Source organism: Amphiura filiformis, chromosome 5 (genome assembly GCF_039555335.1).
Source record: "Amphiura filiformis chromosome 5, Afil_fr2py, whole genome shotgun sequence".
Classification (NCBI taxonomy): domain Eukaryota; kingdom Metazoa; phylum Echinodermata; class Ophiuroidea; order Amphilepidida; family Amphiuridae; genus Amphiura; species Amphiura filiformis.
The window spans coordinates 61,992,114-62,017,003 of NC_092632.1; the positions used below are offsets into that span (position 1 = coordinate 61,992,114).

Below are 24,890 nucleotides of genomic sequence, written 5' to 3' on the forward strand. Positions count from 1 at the left end.
AGTACACAGGTCACAAAGCAATAAAAGTATAATTATAATTAGATAGTATATGGTACAAACTTAAAAGTACTATTAAGTTAACCAAAAACACAACATTTTAAAAGGTGACCGAAATATTCACATGTCACATAGCATTACAAAAGCAAGTGAACACAGTATCATCTGAAGTAAAATATAATACTCTTCAAAGACAACATATTAAAAGGCATGAGCCATGCATGTTCAAAAAGGAACATCAGTTGAAGTGCTGGTTAAACAGAAAGGTCTTCCTGATGGAACTAAATTCCACTAAGACCAGGTCTATAACTTAAGACCTTAATATAGACAACTCTTTCACCTTGTGGGGGGGGGGTGCCAAAATGACCAATTCAGCATCGATTCTCCGCCCCTCCAAGCGATGAAAGTCAAAAGTCGCGCACATTTCAACACAATATCATTTGATAGATCAACTTAAGACCGATTAAGAACTTCATTATAACCAAAAATAATTAGTGGTAGGCACTATTTGTTTCAATTTTCATGCAAGAATGAATGTGGGTAGGGGTGCCATTATGTATCCTCGAGGGGCAGCATTATGTATCCTTAGTCCTGGGCGCCATCCCTTCGCTACGCCACTGTACAACTAAAATGGTAAACATCCAAATATTGGACGTGCCTGTCTTCATCTCTAACATGGTAGGGATAGAAACAAAAAATTCATATTCTCTATCCATTCTCTTTTTAATGTAACTAAAATGCAAAAATCTGATGTTGATGATTGTTTTTTTTAATTTCTTAATTCAACAAAACACTGATATAGTCTGGGGGCTTACGTCATTTGGTGAGAAGTTCATGTTTATTTGTTTGTTAGAACTGAAATCCAATCTACATGGACCACTGAATCAAATGAACCATGCTGCCAATTTTTCTGATGGGTTTAAAGAGGCCAAATTCAAGATGGCGGCTAAGTTATATAAAAAAAAATCAACATGGTCCGATCACGTTGTACAATACTCATATTCTTCCTCTAATCAAAGGGAACAAAAAAGTCTTTGGTTGCACATCTCTAGGATGATTGGTTAATGAGTTACATGGTAAAATACACAAAAGGTCAACAACCTTTTGAACAGTGGTCAAGTTTTCAATACTAAGTATTCTCTGATTGAAGTGAAAATGGTTGCTAATTATTCAGCTTGACACAAGAAACAAAAAAGTTTTAATTTTGCATATATCTAAAATGTATATGGTTATAAAACTGCAAGTCAAATGTCAACCAGTATACACCCCATATGATAACATGTCAAAATGGTCAGCTTGACCCAAGCATAGGGAAAATGCATTATTTATCCAAAATGTGTGAATTTTCTCCCAAAAAGTTTGAATTTGCAAAATTTAATAATATTTTTTAATAATATTTAAAAAAATTTTACTCTTTTTCTGGCTATATTTTCTTGCAATTTTTTGCGATGGTCTATACTTTCTATATATGTTATTAACATTGTGTTGCAGATCATTATGGATTCTTTGATTTTAGTGAAAACTTTTTGGAAAGTAAGTACTTGAAAAATGGTTATTTTGGGAAGATATTAAAATGTACGGTCTGATCTATTATGCGTGATTATACCCAAAATGGGCGTTTTTGCGCATCGCACATTCTCCGTCCTTGGCTTGACCATATTATACCATCTAGCATTAAAATAAGGATTCTTATTGATGCAAAACTATACATTTTTGTTCTTTGCGTCAATCTAAATACCGTAAATGTTCGCCTAATGGCATACCATGGCAATGATTCTTTATCTGAGTATGTTACGGTCAAAGGGGGGGGGTCCTCAAGGCACAAAACTGGGTCCTATTGGATTCCAAATTGTTATTAATGATGCTGCCACAGATGCCAAATCACAATACTGGAAATACGTTGATGACATGACCTTTGGTGAGAACCCTCATCGTAATGTTAAAGGCTGTCTTCAAGATGATTTGAATGATGTTACTGAGTGGGCCAAAAACAATAGCCTTAAATTAAACCCATCCAAATGCCAGGCTCTACTTGTTAATTTTGGTAGATCAGAGCCACTACACACAGATTTGAGAATTGGTAATGAGCCTCTTCCTTATGTTGACAAAGCGAAAGTCCTCGGTCTCTGGTTACAAAATGACCTTAAATGGGACGCCCAGGTTAATGACATGCTAACCAGAGCCAATAGGCGTCTTTTTATGCTTCGCACTTTAAAAAAATTTGGCTTCTCTCAAGATGAGCTCACCATTGTTCTTAAAAGTTACCTTAGACCAGTTCTCGAATATGCTGTTGTGGTTTGGCACTCAAGTATTACATCAAAACAATCTGCTGATATTGAAAGAATCCAAAAACGGGCATGTAGGACAATACTTGGTTGGAAGTTTTTGAACTATACATCTTATGATGATGCAATTACTTCGTGCAATCTTGATTTTTTAACTAACAGAAGAGAATTACTCTGTCATTCATTTGCTGAAGGGCTATCAAACAATGCGCGTACTAGTCATCTCATTCCCCCCACTAGGTTTGAAGCTCATGGTAGAAATCTCCGCAATTCAAGTGCAATATCAAAAATTCCAGTCAGAACATCCAGGTTTGCTAATAGTCCAGTACCATATTTTATTAATTTATTGAATCAGTAGTTATCCTTTTGCACTTGCCATTTTTAGTGCTTTTAAACAGTTTTGATGTATTACATGTATATGCAGGTGTCATTATTTATATAATTTATATATGATTTCTTTATTTGTATGTGTGAGTGGGAGCACAAGGCGTACCAGGTGTTTTTGGAGTTTGTTTTGGGTTTGTTTGAGTCCAGTGATATGTGTGGTGTGGCTGTGGTGTGAATTAGGTATGTGGGTGGGTGTGTGTGAGTAGGGGTGTGCAGGTGTGAGTGGCTGTTTTTCTGTTGCATGTGTTCAGAGATGAAGGGACCATGTGTGCTGGCATGCCATTATTTGTGCATCTGCATGCGTGCGCTCATGCACCCTTCACCTATGTACCCCTTTTCCACCCACACCGACTCCCGGAACCGACTCACACCTGCATGCTGATGTTTTATTATGTAGCAATATCCATTTATATGTGCAATATTTTTCATCTTTTATCTTTATTTGAATTATTTGAATTTATTTGCATTATTTGAATTTAAATTTGTTGTTTATATATTTTGTATTTGTAATATTTTGATGTCTTTTATTGAATGTAAAAATTGCTCAATTTGGCCTTAGGGCCACGATGCTTTTTCTAATCAAATGAAATGAAATGAATGAAATGAAATACCTGGGCTCCTTTGCCTTGAGGTTAATTACATGTACAAAAGGAGAGCTCACTCGTCTAAAAATCCCAAAAAGAATTAAGTGCATGTGCCTTTATTTGCTGGTGGAATTTTTATGGGAGGGCACTTTTAGTTTGTGTGACTAGGCGAACATTTACGGTATTTTTGCATCAATCAGAGAAATTTGAAAATTCGACCAGTGTACAAAAGGTCATTGACCTTTTGCACATTTCACACTGTAACCAATCATCAAAAACCAATCATATTATAGATATGTAACCATTCACTTTTTTGTTCCTTATGATTTACGGAAGAATTTGAGGTATTGCACAACTTGGTCGAGCCATTTTTATTTTATCTTATATCACTATAATTTGGTTCACCTCAAGTTTGGTAGTGATGATGTAGGTGCGCATTTTGCTCGTCCGCATTATCGAATCGAGCATGTTAAGTTAAACGCGCTGAGCGTCCACGCACGCGTACAGGGGGCGGCTTGTCGGTATGTTTGCGGCGCAACCAAACTAAACTTGAGGTGAACCAAATTATAGGCCGCCATCTTGACTTTGACCCCCTTAATCCTATCAGACAAATTGGCAGCATGGTTCATTTGATTCATTGGTCCATGTAGATTGGATTTCAGTTCAAAAATCAAAATAAACATGCAAGTCCTACTGCAGGCAATTTTGCTACGTAAGGCCGTGAACTAATAGTGACTTTAAGATATCACTCGTCATTATTCCACAATCTTTTGGGTCTTTCCTTTCTGCAGAAATTGGATATTCTACTACTTCTGTGTCATCTTCCTGTAGTTTTCTTTCATTATGACCTTCCTCCTCTGTATCAAATTCCTGTTTCCACATCAGTTTTGTTTCTATACGACCATGCTTCTCCGTACCAAATGCCTGTTTCCATATATCGGTATGATCACGCTGTTCCTCCGTTTTCACCTCTTTCCTTTGATTTGACTGATCCATTGTTTCACCACAGTTTTGCTGTTCTTCTGTCTTGACTTGGCTTTTCTTCTTTCGCTTTTCTTTGCTCCGTTTGCGTTTCCTTTTCAGCCGGACTTTCTTGTTGCCTGCTTCGGTATTGCCATCTTGTGAGTCTTTCGGTGCTACCTTTTCAGGTTTGTTATGGGTTTTCTGATGCTTGTTCAATTTCCAGCTGGTAGCGAACCCTTTCCCACAAGTGAAACACGGAAATGGTCTGGTGTGATATTTCATATGGGCTCGCAAGACACCAGCAGTTGCACATATTTTATTACAAATGTCACAAACATTGGGATTATCTTTGGTATGCGTCACCTTCTTATGACGATTCAAGATCTCTGCGGTGCGAAAATGGTTACCGCATTCTGCGCATTTGTACGGCAACTCTCCTGTGTGGATTCTCACGTGGTTCTTCCAGTGAGATTTGTACAAAAATAATTTATTACAAAATTCACATTTGTACGATATGTCCGGGTTCTCTTTGGAGTGGATCCGCAAGTGATATGTCAACGTAACTCTGGATACAAACCGAGCTCCACAATATGTGCAAAGATGTGGCCTGTGGTTTGTATGTTTGGCTGCGATGTGTGCAGCGTAAGCTACTTCTAGCGCCAAAAGCGTTGTTTACATGTTGTGCATTGAAATGGCTTTACCGTAGAATGAACAGCCATTTCATGGATTTTTAAACATTCTTTACTTACGTATGTTTTACCACATGCAACACATAAACACGCAAATGGGTTTCCATTATCAGAATGAACTGCCATGATGTGGTTTTTCAGTGTCTTTTTGTCCAAGTAACTTTTGTCACAATGTTCACAAGGAAAACGTTCAGGTGGTGTTGGTCCATGATTCCGACGTTCATGGACCAAAAGTGCGTACCGTCTTCTATAACTTGACCCACAGTGTGCACAAACAAATGGTTTGGGAGCCTCCTCATTTCTGGTGCCTCCCTTATCCTTGTCCAAACAAATGTGTTTCTTAAAACTTTTCTCATGCTTAAATCCTGTAGCGCACAATTGACATGTGTAGAGTACAATATCACTATGTTTCCTTTTGTGAAGCTTCAGAATATACTTTGATTGACAATGTTTCCCGCATTCATCACATTTATATCTGCCATCATGCCACGCCATGTGTGCCCGCAGAGTTGTCCTAAACGAAAACAGTTTGTCACACTTGGTACATGAGTAGGGCTGCCGTCCGAAGTGACTTATAACATGTTCTGGTATACTGGAACTGCTTTTGAAGACTTTATCACATATGTGACAATTGTGTGGGTTTTGGTGAGTTTTGTCTTCTTTAATGTGCTCTATTAGTTTGGTCAGATCTGTGAAGGATTTGTGACATGGTTCACATGGATAGGGCTTGTCCGATGTGTGTGAGATTTGAAGTATTTTCATTGTATCCATAGATGTCTTTCGTTGATGTGCAGCACACGCCTCTTCCGTTGTTGCTGTATGAATCCTGTTGTCACTTATTGAGGTACTTTGAACATTAAATGTTACCTTTTCCTTTCTCTTTGCGTCATTATGTGACTCTTTGTGAAGCTTCAGAATATACTTCGATTGACAATGTTGGCCGCATTCATCACATTTATATTTGCCATCATGCCACGCCATGTGCGCTCTCAGAGTTGTCTTAGCGGAGAACCGTTTGTCGCACCTAGTACATGAGTATGGCTGAATCTTGTAGTGACTTATGACATGTTCTGGTATACTGGAACTGCTTTTCAAGAATTTATCACATATGGGACAATTGTTTGGTTTTGGGTGAGTTTTGTCTTTCTTGATGTGCTCTATTAGTTTAGTCAGATCTGTGAAAGACTTCTGGCATTGTTCACATGGATAGGGCTTGTCTGTTGTGTGAGAATCTTTATGAATTTCCATTGTAGCTTCATCCTGAAACCATTCCTTGCAGACCGGACATTGGCGCTGTCTTTCATTTGAAACTACACCAGTTTCTATAGAAACCACACTCCTTTCCTTAGAAACCACACCTGTTTCCTTAGAAACCACACTCCTTTCCTTGGACACCACACCCCTTTTCATAGGAAGCACACCACTTTCCTTAGAAACCACACCCTTTTCCTTAGAAACCACGTCCCTTTTCTTAGAAACCACACCCTTGTCCTTAGGAAGTATACCCTTTTGTTGCTTTGAAGAAGATGCTTCTCCCATTTTAATTTTATGAATTTGGTTGTCACTTTTTGAGGAACAATTTGGACTGGAAGAATTATTTCCCTTTTGCTCTGTAAAAGCAGTAGATACTTGTTTCTTATTCTTAGAGGACTTTTTAGTTTTAGTACCACCTTGTGTGCCAGTCTCAACTTCATTCATGTGCATTTTGGTGTGGTGCCTGATCAACCGATTGGGGTTCGAAAAAGACCTCTTGCAAGAAATACAAATGAACTGAAACTGAACGCCTCCTACTGTTGACTCACTACTGACCGGGTCAGTATCGTTTCTATTTTCCGTGAATACTGTAGGCTCTTTTTTGACAATGGTACTAGCTGTACCTGTTGCATCATCGGAAGAGGGCTTAGATTTTGTGGATTCATGTCCTGTTGTAATACAGTTTCTTTGGTCTTTGTCATTGTATTGATTTGATATGATGCTAGCTTCTTTGAAATTCTTGCCAGATGTTCTTCCATGATCTTTCGGCTGCTCACTGTAAAAAGAAAACAAGATAATTTCAAAAAAGTTAGCATGCTGTTTTTAAAAAGTGACATTCCCAAGATGCAAGAGCCCTCCCCGAACATTTTGGTATGATTCTTGACCACATCAAATCTTTTCAAACTTCATTTTGCAAACCATTTGTTGTTTTAATTTTGTGATAATATGCAGCTTGTAAGAACCTGTAAGTACACTAAGGGCTCATATTGAAATACCCTACCATGTTTTCACACAGAAAGAAGGCAAAATTCCCCTCGCTTAGCGCACGCCTCAGGAAAGCTCGGTCATAACACGGATGGATTATATGCATCAGTGATACAAACTGCCCAGGATTTCAACAAAAGAAGGCTAGCACAGAAAAGCTGCAGGATGGCGCACACCTTCATGTGTAAGGGAATTTCAAAATGAGCCCTTAGCCAAAAAAGAAACACATTTCACAAGATCATATCTTAAAATCCTGTCCATCAAAATGAGCCAAAATTACACACAGGATTACTTCAATTCTCTACTCTAAACACATGTCAGCTGCCTGGTGCCCGGGAAATTTGGGTAGCTCGCAGGAAATCTCCAGAAAAAAAATCATTAGTTTTTTTTTAGGTTTTTTTTCAAAGTTTTCCGTGACTTTGGAGAATCACTGGACCTACTCTGATGTGCTAGGATCATTCACAGTTAATTTGAAAAAAAAAATTACAGTTTGTCATTCATAATATGCAAACCACTAACTAATGTTTACCTCTTCATCTATCACGTATTATAAATGCATTGGTTTTCAATGCATATAATATTTTTTACCACAACAATGCTGCTTTTAAACAATATGCAACTATTCATGTATTATTCTCATTTGGGAACCAAAGGCCTCACACAGTATTGTTACTGTGCATCCATCCACTGTTTGCTTTGTAATGGTACATCCAACTGAACTTATTATACCAATAGCATCACAACCCATTGCAATATCCCACATGTAAATCAGAAACATTTGTGAACTTAAAATCTTCACTACCCCTGTGGAAGATTTTGGAAATATCTTCCACAGAGGGAGTATGAATTTCAATGGAATTAACACATTAGCAGCTCCAATTGAAACTCACTCTCTCTCAAGGGAATATTCAGGTTGAATCTTTCTCAGAGGGTGTATGAAATTCAAATGGAGCTGCCTAATGTGCTCATTAAATTAGAAATTCCCATGTGGAAGATACTTCCAAAATCTTCCAGAGGGGTAGTGTGGATTCTAAATAAAATAGCCCATTGTGTCTTACCTTTCAGTCTGTTGTTTATCACAATTGGTCCCCTGACACTCTGTGGCATGCTTTCTGAGACTTGTCTCACTTGCACAACTGATACCACATGACACACATTTGAAGGAATCTGATAACTTGCATTCATCATGTTTAGAATCAAGAGGTGTGTGAGTACTGTTGGACGATATATGTGTCCTTTCATGGCTTCGCAGTAAAGAATCATCTTCAAAAGTTTCTCCGGATTTATGACACACGTTGGAGACGACGCCAAGATGAACTTTTCCGACATGCTCTGTGAAGAGCTTTGTGTTTGGAAAAAAGGCATCACAGTGAGAACATTTAAAGTTGACATTTTGAAAGTGAACATCAAGAGTCCCATCTGCTCTGGGGTCTACTGTGTAGTCATGTTTGGCCTTAAACTGTTTTGATGAAATAAGATTTGATGACATATTGCCTGCTGCTTGAAAATTGCTTGAAAATTTTACACAGAAATAGTCACAGATGCTTTGTTTTCCATGGATCTGAAGTCTGTTGTACGTGCACAACTGAGTTGGTCACAGATTCTGTAAAAAATAAAGAAAGTTACAAAATGGTTCAAAAACCACTTAATTTTCTATACAGAGTGTATCAAAATAAAGTAAACAGTTTCAAAAATGCCAGTAAATTAAAATATGGTACCTCAATTCCTCATACTTTTTTTAAACTACAATCCAGGACAAAAGGTGTTTTTGAAGATTCATATGACCTGACAGTCATCATAGAATCAGGGGTGTGCCAGGCATCGCCAGACCTTTTTCATTTGGGGGTGTAAGAGTCACCTGATTACCGACGAGCCGTCTGTGTGCCGACATACCAAAAAAAATCTGGGAGCAAAACACAAAAATGTTATATCAGAGGTTGCACATCGGGCGTGTGGGGGATGTCTGAAGGGGATGTGGCTCCCTGAGAAGTAAGAAACTTTTGCAAAATGCAGACCTAATTGAAGAGATTTGGTGGACTATTTTGGTACTATTACTACATGTATTAGTATGTAAAATTTTAGTTTGAAAAAGCCGAAAATTTGTGAAATGAGCGGTCGATGAAGCCTTTCTAGGACAAGTTTTCCCTATTATTGTAGGCCTATAAATTGTGTTAAACATAAATTCACAAATGTGGAAAGCAGAAGCGAAAATGACCACTTGTTTGTCCACTACACAATGGGGTTTCTGAGGAGGGATATTCCCCTCTGATAAGTAAGAAATTTTGCAAAATGAAGACCTAATTGAAGCCATTTGGTGGACCATTTTGGCACTATTAGTGTGTAAAATTTTAGTTTGAGAAAGCCGAAAATGTGTGAAATGACACATGCACATGCACATGGTACAATGGATAATGCAGAATTAGGCTAGATAGTTCATGACATGAGTTTATTACGTCATTGTACTCAGACACGAGCCAATCCTAGTACAACAAGTCATACCTAGAATATTTTCTCAATTTGAATTTTATCCTTACTATACTAGGTATGACTGCTTTTACTGTAAAATTTGTGTCAATTCCCGATGGCGATGTCATGATATGTGTGCAACATATTTTTAGGCTCCGCACTTGCCGATTATAGACCAGAGCAAGTGGTAAACATCGAACCTGTGCAGTACCGGGCTGCTATTCAATTGCGTGGTGCATGGGTGACATGTATTTTCAATGTATTAATGCCTATACGGTGATCCACCCAAAATTAAAAAAATCACCATATCCCTGTACTACACCCATCGAATGTGTGTCATCAACCCTCAGATCGGCCCTCAGACACACACATGCAGGCATAGAGTTCTGCAGTAGCATGTTTTGTTGACATTTTGTGTAATGTTTACATCCATGACAGTTCTAATACCATCATCAGACAACTCAAATACAATGGATATCAGTTGGCAATCTTAATGTTATGCAATCAAGTGTACAACACTATCACTCTTACAATGAGCAGAAAGTCACTGAGTCACGCAATTTCAAGTACCGTACCTGAAGTGGCCTACTGCAAATGACCAGATATAACCTTTCTGATTTTCATGTTATTTTGCAATAACAAAACCATGTTTTCCTGGATTTTGGTATGAAATTGAGCAAATAGAATTAATTGTCATGTCAATTTGGAGTTATTAGGGGCAACTAAAACTGATGAGGTAGTTTTAATATGTCTGGAATCTGGAATCTGTATTGCCTATTCTGAAGGAATTATTGCCATGTAAACAAACCATCCCTTGGCCAATATGGACATGGTGTACAGCTATTCAGTACCCTGTTTTCCATGGGTGACTGTAGGAACCCATGGATTCGATCCATGTATACCTGTACTACATGTACTAAGCCAATCCTGTCTAAAAGTGGGTTTTCTTATTGGTTACGCATTCAGTATAAGATCGTCCATGATGAGATAGACATCCCCAGTGACCGTTACCTTACGCCAGTTACCCGGCTTTCTCGCCGCAATAATACAAAAAGTTTCATTCACCACCAAACTCGCATCCAGTGCCACAAAACTCATTTTCCCCCCGAACCATTACCGACTGGAACAGTCTAAAAGAAAACACCGTTCAAGCAAGCAGCCTACAAGTATTCAAGTCACAACTACAACAACAATATAAAAGCAGCTTTTACCCCCGCACAAGCTTGGCTTCTATACTCTTTGAGTCCAGCCAATATATGAATTGATGTTGATGTTCATGAGATGCTAATTTCTGTTGTGTTAATTTCTGTTGTGACGAACACGCATCTATTCAATTCTCTCTCACTTCACCGTGGACATGATGTATAGAAATGATAGCCATCGAGGTCGCGTCACTGTCTGAAGTCATGAAAAGATTATTTATGTGTTCAGAAAAAAAAAACAGGTTTTCTACCTATGGCGCTCAAGCTGAAATCCCGGCTGAAATACAGCAAGATAATGTAAGATAGTAAAATGTAAACCTGTATTTTAGATAGAGTATCTCGAGCTAAATTGTACTTACAATGACTTAACTCATAGTCTCATGAACTCATGAACTTTTGTAGACCATGACTGAGAGTGAGACAATGTAGTTAAGCTTAAAATTTTGATCGTCTTTTTTATAAAAAATAATAACAAACAATGACAAAGTAAAATAATGTCTCCAAGCAAAATCTCTTTGAATACTTACTGCGCGCTATACGATAAACTAATAAATAAGCGCATACCAGTCAGCAAAGTTGATAAATTATCAAAAGCATGAGGCCCGAAAACTGAAAAATGCGGTAATCCATGTATTCCAGCCGTTCAAGGTACCTATGAATAATTAAGCAGATGACGTATTTACCAACTCTGAGGACGTAGTGTTTCGTCTGTTTTGACGAATACAACTATGTTTGAATGTCAATTCAAAGATAATATTCAATTTATTATTTATTATTACTGCTGCTCTTATCATTCATTATTATTATTATTAGTTTTATTATTATTATTATTATTAGTATTATTATTGTTATTGTTATTATTATTATTATTATTATTATTATTATTATTATTATTATTATTAGGCCAAATAAAAAATAAACATGTTTCACGTCCCTCCGCTTCCTGTTTTGAGGTTTCTTCAATTTTATTTTATTTTTGAAATTCAGTTATAACTTTTCAAAAAAATATGTCTAGGAAGTAGAGATGCTTTCTATAGCCTTGCTAATATACAAGAAACACTTTTATAAGGGTTTGTGATGGTTGGAGGGGGCCTATCTCTCAGAACAACAAATAAAAAGAGGCCTCCTCCTTTTTCCAGGCATTATTGTATGCGCTGAAACAGCTCTAATTATGGGTATTTACACTGATTTTGCGATAAAATATAAAAAATAAAAAGCCCCCTCTTCCTCCTTTTTTTCAAAAACCCGGACGTGAAACATGTTTTTTATTTTATTTGGCCTTATAAGGCCTATTAGTGTTATTATTATTATTATTACTAGCGGGTACCCGCGCTTCGCGCGGGCCCCCGCTAGATGAGTAAATGGGAGCGGTTAGTAAACGGGAGCGGTTAGTATAAACGATGGAAATTTTAATCATGTCAATTGGTATCGCTTTTAACAGCTCAATTATTACGCGGTTAGTGATGTGGTAGGCCTACCATTTGTTGCCTCTACTTTGCAAACGACTTCCTTAGCGTTCTTTCTTTCTTACTTTCCCGTTCTTTCTTTCTTGCTTTCCCGTTCTTTCTTTCTTGCTTTCCCGTTCTTTCTTGCTTGCTTTCCCTCCCTTTCTCTCTTGCTTTCCCTCCCTTTCTTTCTTGCTTTCACTCTCTTTCTTTCTTGCTTTCCCTCCCTTTCTTTCTTGCTTTCCCTCCCTTTCTTTCTTGCTTTCCCTTTCTTTCTTTCTTTCTTTCTTTCTTTCTTTCTTTCTTTCTTTCTTTCTTTCTTTCTTTCTTTCTTTCTATCTTTCTTTCTTTCTTTCTTTCTTTCTTTCTTTCTTTCTTTCCCTTTCTTTCTATCTTTCTTTCTTTCCCTCTTTCTTTCTTTCTTTCTTTCTTTCTTTCCCTCTTTCATTCCCCTTTTTACTTATTTTTTCTTTGTCCCTTTTTTCTTTCAGTTTCTCTCTTTTCTGCGTTCCATTTCTCTTTCTGTTTCTTGCTTGTTCACTTTCTTTCTCTCTCTCTCTTCTTTCTTTCTTTCTTTCTTTCTTTCTGTCGGTCTATTTTTTCTTTGTTTTCGTTTCTCTCTCCCTTTCTCTTTCTTGCTTTCCCGTTGTTTCATTTCTTTCTTTCTTTCGTTCTTCCCTCTTTCTTTCCCTCTTTCCTTCCCTCTTTCCTGCCTTTTTTCCTTCCTTCCTTCTTCTTTCTTTACATAGGCATAAATCCCGGGATGAGTAATAAATTCCTCAATATTTCGATAAGGGGCATGGTCTACTGAAATTTCTTTCTTTCTTTCGTTCGTTCTTTCTTTTATATGTGTTTCTGTTTCATCAAGTAGGCCTATAGCAACATTGGGTTTCAAGAAGGTTGAGTTACATAGGCGTAAATTCCGGTGGTGGGGTGGGGGACCCCCCCCCCCCCCCCCCAATGTTTTGATAAGGTCAATGGTCCGTACAATCACCCCAAGTTCACACATGTATAATAGATGTGGGTTTCTGACAAAATTAACCTCATTTTTGGCCAAACTAAAAAGTGCCAATTTTTGCGGCCTTCGTGCGAAGTTGTTCCACTTTTGCACAATATAATTCACCAGTAGGCCTAATTAGCTTGCCATAAATTATTCTGTCGCCAAGATGCTGGCTTCACTGTAGGCCTATTGCAAGAAATTGATTTAAACGGACCCATCCCCATGCCATGTCAAGAGAAATCTACGCCATTGTTAATGTTGCCAAAAGATGCCGGATTCACTATTAATATGCCTACTTCAAGAAATGTTTTCATCCCTCCCCTAATGTCAAAAAGAAATCTACGCCACGGATATTTAGCGGTTGTCCATGCTATAATCTGCTAATAATGCCCCACACTCCCCATCGAAATTCATCACAACATGACAAACGAATAAACTCAAATTACTTTCCAATATGCCTAGGCCTACCTTGAATTTAAAATCTTCGGAAAGTCATCACAAAAGAAGTTTCCGAAAGTCATAATTTGCATAAACCAAATGGTCTATGCATAAACGAATGCAGTTGATTTATTATTATAGCCGTTGCGGTTACCATGCCGCATAATGCCCACTCTCCGTCGATGTCGAAAGTCACCACGAACGGATAAACTACTTTCAAAATTATTAGATCACTTGGACCATTTTTTTTCAAAATACGTAACTTAAAACCACCTTTGTCTCAGCCATTAATTTGTTAGTTCCGTCTAAGAGATGTGATATTTTCCGTCTTAGATGAAACTGGAAGTTTTGTTACCATTAGCGCGTCGGGAAGTTGCCACGACCTGTGCGTAATCCGCGTATAGCAACGCAGCAACGGACCGTAAATAAGCGGGCCACCATTGGTTGATCTACCGAATAAATCCAAATAATTATTTGTATTTATTAATTTAATTATCTATCTATGCATTTACCATTCATCTGGAAATGCTAGAACTTATTTATTTATCTATTTATTAATTTATAATTTATCTATAATCTCCGAGATGATACCGATGAATCGATCAGTTCCTCTTCAAAGTATCGATTATCGGCAAGTTCCTCTTTAATAGTATAGATTAGGCCTATTATTATTATTACTATTATCATTATTATTATTTACATCATTATTATTAGGCCTATAAAAAAGCATTTAAATACCGTATCTTCTATCAGGGCAGCCAGCATCCCACATTGGGGGGGGGGTTTAGTTAAAATGGGCAGGGGTTTTGTCACTGAACGCAATCAGTTAATTAACCTAATCAGTTTATTAATCTAATCAAGTAATCAATCAATATCTATGATATCCATGAATGCTGACGATGCTGATGCTTATATGATGCTGCTGATGATGATGCTGTTGACGATGCTGATGCTGCTGATGACTACTGATGATGATGCTGATGATGCTAATGCTGATGATGATGCTGATGATGATGTTGATGCTGCTGCTGATAATATGATGTTGATAGGCCTACTGATGATGCTGCTGCCGATGCTGCTGCTGACGATGCAGATGCTGGTGATGATGCTGATGATGTTGATGATGATGATGATGATGATGCGACTGATGATGATGCTGCTGATGCTGCTGCTGATGCTGCTGCTGATGATGCTGCTACTGATGATGCTGCTGATGATGCTGCTGCTGACGATGCTGTTGATGATGCTGATGCTGCTGCTGACGATGCAGATGCTGATGCTGCTGCTGCTGATGATGATGATGTTGATGATGATGATCGATGCTGATGATGATGCTATTGGCGATGCTGATGCTGCTGCTGCTGATGATAATGTTGCTGCTGCTGCTGCTGATGCTGATGTTGATGATGATGTTGATGATGACTGATGATGCTGATGCTGCTGCTGTTGCTGATGATGCTGATACTGATGATGCTGCTGCTGACGGTGCTGCTGCTGATGTTGATGATGTTGATGATGACTGATGATGCTGATGCTGATGCTGCTGTTGCTGATGATGCTGATACTGATGATGCTGCTGCTGACGGTGCTGCTGCTGATGTTGATGATGCTGATACTGACGATGTAGATGCTGATGATGATGCTGATGATGATGCTGATACTAATGATGCTGCTGCTGCTGCTGCTGACGATGCAGATGCTGATGATGATGCTGATGATGTTGTTGATGATGATGATGATGTTGATGATGCGACTGATGATGATGCTGATGATGATGTTGATGCTGATGATGATGTTGATGATGTTGATGATGCTGCTGATGATGACTGATAATGCTGATGCTGCTGCTGCTGATGCTGTTGCTGATGATGCTGATACTGATGATGCTGTTGCTGATGCTGATACTGATGATGCTGCTGACGGTGCTGCTGCTGATGTTAATGCTGCTGCTGATGATGATGCTGATAATGATGACGCTGATGATGACGCTGCTGCTGACGATGTAGATGCTGATGATGATGCTGCTGCTGATGATGATGCTGATGCTGCTGCTGACGATGCGGATGCTGCTGCTGCTGATGATGATACTGATGATGTTGATGATGCTGCTGCTGATGATGACGACAATGATGCCTCGGATGATGACTTGCATGATGATGATGCATGATGACCGTAGCATGATGATGACATGTATGATCAGTAGCTGTATCATCACCATCATCAGCATCAGCAGCAGCAGGATCATCATCAGCAGCATCAGTATCATCAGTAGCAGTAGCAGCATCATCAACATCATCATCAGCATCATCGGCATCATAATCAGCATCATCGGCATCATAATCAGCAGCATCTGCATCAGAATCATCATCAGCAGCATCATCAGCATCATTATCATAATTGGCATCCTCAGCATTATCATCAGCATCCCCTAGCAGAAATTCTATACAGCAAGAAGTGTATCAAAAGTGTATCAAAGTGTATTAAAACTGTATCAAACAGCAATTTAATACAGTTTTGATATACAAAGGGTGTATTGAAAATGTATCAACTGAAAATATAAGGTATCAAAACTGTATCAAATACCACCTAACTGTATCAAAATGTATCAAAAGTGTATCAAATTTGAACTTAGTTAATTTTGGCCATGCTTGTGGTGTATCAAAAGTGTATCAAATTGAACTTTGCAGTTTTTCAGTGTATGTAAAGTGTATCAAAGTGAACTTTTTGGTGCTAGATGTATATCAAAAGTGTATCAAATTGGACTTAGTCAAATTCTGGCTGCATACAGTGTATCAAAAGTGTATTAAATTGGACTTTGCCTGTTTTTTAGTGTATGTAAAGTGTATCAAATTGAACTTAGTTAATTTTTGGTGTCTAGAGGTATATCAAAAGTGTATCAAATTGGACTTAGTTAAATTCTGGCTGCATACAGTGTATCAAAAGTGTATTAAATTGGACTTTGCCTGTTTTTTAGTGTATCAAAAGCGTATTAAATTGGACTTAGTTCATTTTGGGTGGCTAGAGGTATATCAAAAGTGTATCAAATTGGGCTTTCATAAACTGACCTTTTGTAGTGTATCAAAACTGTATCAATAACTGATCACATGTCTAGATAATGACTCATCATTTTCAAATTTGCCCATGTGGCATGTATGCAGTTAACACCAGGATTTGCATTTGGAAATGTACTGTATTTTAGAGCAAATTATGGTGTTTTATTTATCATGATGACGATACAAACATGCTTGTAGACTGCACATTAGGTTACAATGTAGTTGTAATCAGGGACTGTGATTAAAGAGGAAATATCTGACTTTGTTCTGATAAGGTAAGCTTACTATATATTATATATAGGGCCTCAATGTATATGTATTAAGCATGAATATAGCACATGCCTGTATAGTAGATGTTATTGGTAGCCTTTTTGTCTCTTTATTGAGGGTAACAACTTCAGTGACAAGTACTGCATTCCAAGCAGGCCTTCTGATGTATGTATGTTCCATTTTGGTTGGGTTTTGCTTCTTTTTTGCAAGACTTTCTCACACATTTATCCTATTGCGTTGTAATTTTGAACGTTTATAGGGGAAAGTGCATTGAGCTGCTCCGTGATGGGGGAAAGTGCTAGAGGTCAGCATTAGCAGTAGAGGACAGTGTTGAATTTGAGCTTGATTAGACTAATTTCAAAATTTGACCTTTGACCCCTTCACTTTGGGGTCATTAATGTTTGCAAATATGTTTAGATCATGTACGGATAATTCTTGTTGAATTTGAGCTTGATTGGACCAATTTTGAAATTTGAAAAACTGTATCAAAACTGTATAAAAAACTGTATCAAAAGTGTATCAAAACTGTATCAAAAGTGTATAAAAAACTGTATCAAAAGTGTATCAAAAAACTATCAAAAGTGTATCAAAAAAACTATCAAAAGTGTATAAAAAACTGTATCAAAAGTGTATCAAAAAACTATATCAAAGGTGTATCAAATGGCATGTATCAAAAATAGGGCGGTCCAGCTGGCCAGCATTAGAATTGGAACGCTGATTTGATACAGTGACATATTGGATACACTTTTGATATAATTATGTATAAAATGTGTATAAAATGAAAGGATAAGAATTTCAATGCTAATTTGATACAGTTTAAATTGGCACGCTGATTTCATACAGTGACATATTTGTTTGATACACTTTTGATATAATTATGTATGAAATGTGTATGAAATGAAAGGATAAAAATTTCAACGCTAATTTGATACAGTTTAAATTGGAACGCTGATTTGATACAGTAACATATTCGATACACTTTTGATATAAATTATGTATGAAATGTGTATGAAATGAAAGGATAAAAATTTCAACGCTAATTTGATACAGTTTAAATTGGAACCCTGATTTGATACAGTTACATATTTCATACACTTTTGATATAATTATGTATGAAATGTGTATGAAATGAAAGGATAAAATTTGAACGCTAATTTGATACAGTTTAAATTGGAACGCTGATTTGATACAGTTACATATTTCATACACTTTTGATATAATTATGTATGAAATGTGTATGAAATGAAAGGATAAAAATTTCAACGCTAATTTGATACAGTTTAAATTGGAACCCTCATTTGATACAGTAACATATTCGATACGCTTTTGATATAAATTATGTATGAAATGTGTATGAAATGAAAGGATAAAAATTTGAACGCTAATTTGATACAGTTTAAATTGGAACCCTGATTTGATACAGTAACATATTCGATACACTTTTGATATAAATTATGTATGAAATGTGTATGAAATGAAAGGATAAAAATTTCAACGCTAATTTGATACAGTTTAAATTGGAACCCTGATTTGATACAGTTACATATTTCATACACTTTTGATATAATTATGTCTGAAATGTGTATGAAATGAAAGGATAAAAATTTGAACGCAAATTTGATACAGTTTAAATTGGAACCCTCATTTGATACAGTAACATATTCGATACACTTTTGATATAAATGATGTATGAAATGTGTATGAAATGAAAGGATAAAAATTTGAACGCAAATTTGATACAGTTTAAATTGGAACCCTCATTTGATACAGTAACATATTCGATACACTTTTGATATAAATGATGTATGAAATGTGTATGAAATGAAAGGATAAAAATTTGAACGCAAATTTGATACAGTTGAAATTGGAACCCTCATTTGATACAGTAACATATTCGATACACTTTTGATATAAATTATGTATGAAATGTGTATGAAATGAAAGGATAAAAATTTCAACGCTAATTTGATACAGTTTAAATTGGAACCCTGATTTGATACAGTTACATATTTCATACACTTTTGATATAATTATGTATGAAATGTGTATGAAATGAAAGGATAAAATTTGAACGCTAATTTGATACAGTTTAAATTGGAACGCTGATTTGATACAGTTACATATTTCATACACTTTTGATATAATTATGTATGAAATATGTATGAAATGAAAGGATAAAAATTTGAACGCAAATTTGATACAGTTTAAATTGGAACCCTCATTTGATACAGTAACATATTCGATACACTTTTGATATAAATGATGTATGAAATGTGTATGAAATGAAAGGATAAAAATTTGAACGCTAATTTGATACAGTTTAAATTGGAACCCTGATTTGATACAGTTACTTATTTGATACACTTTTGATATAATTATGTATAAAATATGTATGAAATGAAAGGATACATTTCATTTGATACTTTTTTGATACATTATCTTGGCATTTGATACACTTTTGATATGTATAAAATGTGTATGCAATGTTAATTTGATACAGTTTTGATACATAAAAGTGTATGAAATGAGGGTTCCAATTCAAAGCCTTTTATTTCATACATTTTTCATACGTATCAAAAGTGGTGTATCAAAAGTGTATCAAATTTCAGCCGGGGTCATTATCATAATTGGCATCATCAGCAGCATCAGTAACATCATCAGCATCAGTAACATCATCAGCAGCAGCATCACTACATCTGCATCAGAATCATCATCAGAAGCAGCATCAGCATCATCATCAGCAGCATCATAATCAACATCATAAACAGCAGCATCATCATCATTAGCCTATCACCATCATCTGCATCAGAATCATCATCAGCATCAGCATCATCATCATCATCATCATCCTCATTAGCATCATTAGCATCATCATCATAATCGGCATCATCAGCATTATCATCATCAGCAGCAGCAGCATCAGCAGCATTATCAGCATTATCATCGGCATCAGCATCATCATCATTAGCATAATCATCAGCATCAGCACCATCAACATCATCAACAACAGCATATCATCAGCAGCATCATCATCAGCAGCATCATCAGCATCTACATCGTCAGCAGCAGCATCATCGTCAGTGTCATCAGTATCAGCATCATCATCAGCAGCAGCATCAACATCAGCAGCAGCAGCAGCATCAGTATCAGCAGCATCAGCAGCAGCAGCAGCAGCAGCAGCATCATCAGCATCGTCAGCAGCATCATCATTATCAGCATCATCAGTATCAGAATCATTATCAGCAGCAGCATCAACATCATCAGCAGCAGCATCATCATCAGCATTAGCATTGTCAGCAGCATCAGCAGCAGCATCATCATCAGCAGCATCCTCAGTAGCATCATCATCATCAGCATCATCATCGCCAACAGCATCATCAGCAGCATCATTATCAGCATCATCATAAGCATCATCATCGTCAGCAGCATCATCAACAGCATCACCATCAGCAGCATCATCAGCAGCATCATCAGCATCATCATCATCAGCAGCAGCATCAGCATCATCAGTCATCATCAACAGCAGCATCAACATCATCATCAGCATCATCAACATCTGCATCATCATCAGCAGCAGCATCATCAGTATCAGCAGCATCATCAGCAGCAGCATCATCAGCAGCAGCAACATTATCATCAGCAGCATCAGCATCGCCAATAGCATCTGCAGCAGCATCAGCAGCAGCAGCATCATCATCAACATCATCATAAACATCATCAGCATCATCATCATCAGCAGCAGCATCTGCATCGTCAGCAGCAGCATCATCATCAGCATCATCAGTATCAACATCATTATCAGCAGCAGCATCAACATCAGCAGCAGCAGCATCATCAGTATCAGCATCATCATCAGCAGCATCAATATCATCAGCAGCATCATCAGCAGCATCATCTGCAGCAGCATCATCATCATTCGCATCATAAACATCATCATCAGCAGCATCATCATCATCAGCATCATCAGCATCTGCATCGTCAGCAGCAGCATCATCAGCAGCATCATCAGTATCAACATCATTATCAGCAGCAGCATCAACATCATCAGCAGCATCATCAGCAGCAGCATCAACATCATCATCATCATCAACATCATCAGCATCATCATCAGCAGTATCATCAGCATCTGCATCGTCAGCAGCAGCATCATTATTAGTATCAACATCATTATCAGCAGCAGCATCAACATCATCATCAGCAGCAGCATCATCAGCATCATCATCATCAGTAGCGTCATCTTCAGCAGCATCAGCATCGTCAACAGCATCATCATCGTCAGCAGCATCATCATCAGCAACGTCAGCATTCATGGATATCGTAGATATTGATTGATTACTTGATATTATGATGTAAATAATATGAATGATAATAGTAATAATAATAGGCCTAATAATAATAATAATAATAACACTAATAATAATAATAATAATAATAATAATAATAATAATAATGAATGATAAGAGCAGTAGTAATAATAAATAATTAATTGAATATTATCTTTGGATTGACATTCAAACATAGTTGTAGGCCTATTCGTCAAAACAGACGAAACAATACGTCCTCAGAGTTGGTAAACACGTCATCTGCTTAATTATTCATAGGTACCTTGAACGGCTGGAATACATGGATTACCGAAAAATGCAGTCTATGCCAGATGATGCACTTTACACCACCAAAATACAGCAAACTTTTAATATTAATGAAGTGACGTCATCACCGTGTATCACTTAATATTCATAAATGTATCGGAAGGAAACACGTGCTTCAAAACAACAACAACAACAACAGCTGCACACCTGATGACAGCGCATGATGAGCTTGGTTGAATGCATACCCGGCATTTTTATCTATGCCCGTGGAACGGTGGCATAGATATTGTATTTGTTGTGTTTAGTTATCTATGCCCGTGTAAACGGGGCATAGATATTGTATTTGTTGTGTTTAGTCTTCGGCTTCTCCTTCTTCTCCAATTCTCCTTCTCAAGATCAGTCCTTTGCACTCCTCTAGCTTAAGAACTAAAGTAGCCTCGGGGCCCATACTTGGCATAATGGTGGCCCATGACCCCTAAAAACATCCTAAGGTACCCCCGACCCCAGAGGTCAAAGGTCATGGGCTACAGGGGGCAATATGTGTTAAATTTCAAACAGCTCTAGCTCGAAAACTACAGCGCCCTCAGGGTTCATATTTTGTACAATGATGGGCCGTGGCCCTAGAAGTATACTATGGTAGCTGCAATCCCAGAGGTCAAAGTTCATAGTCTAAATGAAGAAATATGACCATCACCATTCTGCATTTACGCAACAGGAGATTGCGTATTCCTAGTTCTCTAAACGGCATTCACGGGGTAGCAGGTCGATTCGGCCCAAACCAACTCGGCCACATACCAATTCGGCCATATGTCAATTCGGTTCCGAACCAATTTGGTTTAATCATAGATACTAAAAATAAATATTTTTAGTATCTATGGTTTAATATTAGGCCCACACTGACACTTTTATAGGTCTAAGACGCGCCGTGCCGTGGATCGATGTGGAATTGAAGTCAGCATGAACTTGAAGACCGTCTCAATAGGCGCTAGGCCTACTGACTTTGGCAAATGTGACAGGCCCTGCATATATCGGCGGGCCCGCAGTAATTTTCACATGCTTAAAGGACCCTCGTGCCTCGTTCAAGCAATGCCTAAAATGATCACAGGCCTATAGATTGACCCGACTTTTAACTTTCCCCCTTCTCTTTTTTTTCCCTTTTCTCTTCTTTTTTCTCTTTGTTTCCTCTTTCTCTTTCTCCTCTCCTCTCCTCTCCTCTCCTCTCCTCTCCTCTCCCTCCCCTCCCTCCCTCCCTCCCTCCCTCCCTCCTCTCCTCTCCTCTCCTCTCCTCGCCTCGCCTCGCCTCGCCTCGCCTCTGCTCTGCTCGCCTCGCCTCCCCTCTTCTCGCCTCTCCTCTCCTCTCCTCTCCTCGCCTCTCCTCGCCCCGCATGAATCCGCGCCTGGGTGTCACTGTGGGTATGGGTGTTTTAATTGATTAAGGCGCCTCAGTTTTTGCGGTGGCTAGTTTTGGGATAAGGAGTGTTAGGCCTATATATAGTAGCCTAACTTAGTGCTACAGACCTTCATTTCTGAGGAGCTCGATTGCATGCACCAGAGCTCCACAGCCCTTCTTAACAACATGGTATGATTGACTGAACTGAGCCTTTCTACTTGAATCCCAATGTTTTAATATATACGTGTATATTAAAAGATTGAGCTCCTTTGAGCACCTAAGTAAACTCAGGAGAGTGATTAACAGAGGTCCTGCAATTTTCACAAATGAAGGCCTGGTGCTAAGGTGTTGGGTTGTTTTATAATACTGCGGTGGCCGTGGGGTAAGGTCCTGATGTGATTTTTTTTCGTACATCATATTTGTAAATTTTGGGGTTAGTGTTTTTTTTTTCGTATGATGAACAAGGAATAAAGCAGAACTCACTGAAAAAATAAGATTTTCTGGAAAATTGCAAACCTTAAATGGTCTGGACTCTGGATGTATGTTGCGATCGGAGCGAGCAGGAAAATTTGCATATTTAAGCGTTTCTGTACTGTTTTCCTAAGCCTTTTTAGAGGTGTCTTATTAAAATGGCGCCCCATGATATGAATGCGTGGCAAAAATCTCTTGCCCCCTCCCTCTCGAATTGCCAAAAATTGCTTTCCCTCCTTTCGGCTAGCCAAAAATTTTACCCTCCAATTTTACCCTCCCCAGGGCTCATAATTATTGCACAGCCCCTAAAGTACATTACAATCGTGTACGGTAAAACCAGAATTAAAATTTTTTGACCGAATTGGCATGTGTCCGAATTGGTTTGCGGCCGAATTGGTATGGTACCGAATGGCACGGGTCCGAATTGACTGGGGCCGAGTTGAAGTGGGACTGGTCAAATCAACCACAATCAACACGCTATCTATCAGGTGAGTGTTGCGTACTTAAATTCGTCATTTTATTTTAGTGAATAATTACTGAATTTTGGTGAATCAAATGATGATGTTATATTTGAAAACATTTCGACATATTGTGGATGATATTGGATAAGTGTAATGTAGCTTGAACATTGTTAAATGCATTAAAATGTACGTTTTTACTTGTCACCGTGCATAGTCAGATGTCATGCCATGATGTCCATTGTGTTAATCACGTACGGTATTGTACGGTACTAGATAGTAATCGAATCCATGGGTTCCTACAACAGTCACACATTCGACTGGGTGTACATCGTACATGCGTAGACATAGGGCATAGGCAGGTGCGGATCTAGAGGGGGGGGGGGGGCTGAGGGGGCGCGCGCCCCCCGTAAAAATAGCAAAAGTGGGAAAGATGGGGCCCCCCATAAAAACGGGGAAAGGAGAGAAAGAGAAAAGGAGAAAAAGAGAAGAGAAAAGCGAGAAAAAGAGAAGAGAAAGGTTAAATTACGCATAATTGAGTAGGCCCGTGCCAAAAAACTGCACAGTCGGGTCGATCGAAGGCCTATAGGCGTGGGATAGGCCTACACCTGTGATTATTTTAGGCACTTGCATGAAGGTCCTCGGCCCAAAAGCACGTGAAAATCATAGTACAGCGAGCCCGCTGATATTAAGCTCTGATAGGCCTATGCAGGGCCCGTCCAGTATTAACCTGGTATTAACACGGAGTCAATGCTGACATCAATCCATGCATGCTTCAGTAGGCCTAATTGTGTGTCTCAAGTTTTACAAAGTGGCAGCATGGTCAGTGAACCAGTGTAACATTTAAAATTTTGCAAATTGAATTCGGGCAAAAATTTCCCCCTCAGACACCCCTACGTGTCGTAAACAACTGGCCGTTTTAAGCTTTTGTTTCGGACAACCGTACACTTTAGGCCTATATTGTT

The 24,890-nt window shown here is 38.1% G+C and overlaps 1 protein-coding gene across 1 annotated transcript; it reads right to left on the reverse strand.

Annotated features, from left to right (window-relative positions):
- Window positions 1–2,513: 2,513 nt before the first annotated feature.
- Window positions 2,514–22,993, reverse strand: LOC140151699 (uncharacterized). The gene is made up of 4 exons (XM_072174034.1): window positions 22,897–22,993; window positions 15,986–16,134; window positions 8,202–8,602; window positions 2,514–6,934 (listed from the first exon to the last, which is right to left on the reverse strand). The coding sequence occupies exons 1-4, from the start codon at window positions 22,991–22,993 to the stop codon at window positions 4,870–4,872; spliced, it is 2,712 nt and encodes a 903-aa protein (XP_072030135.1). The 3' UTR covers window positions 2,514–4,869.
- Between the last annotated feature and the right edge of the window lie 1,897 nt (window positions 22,994–24,890).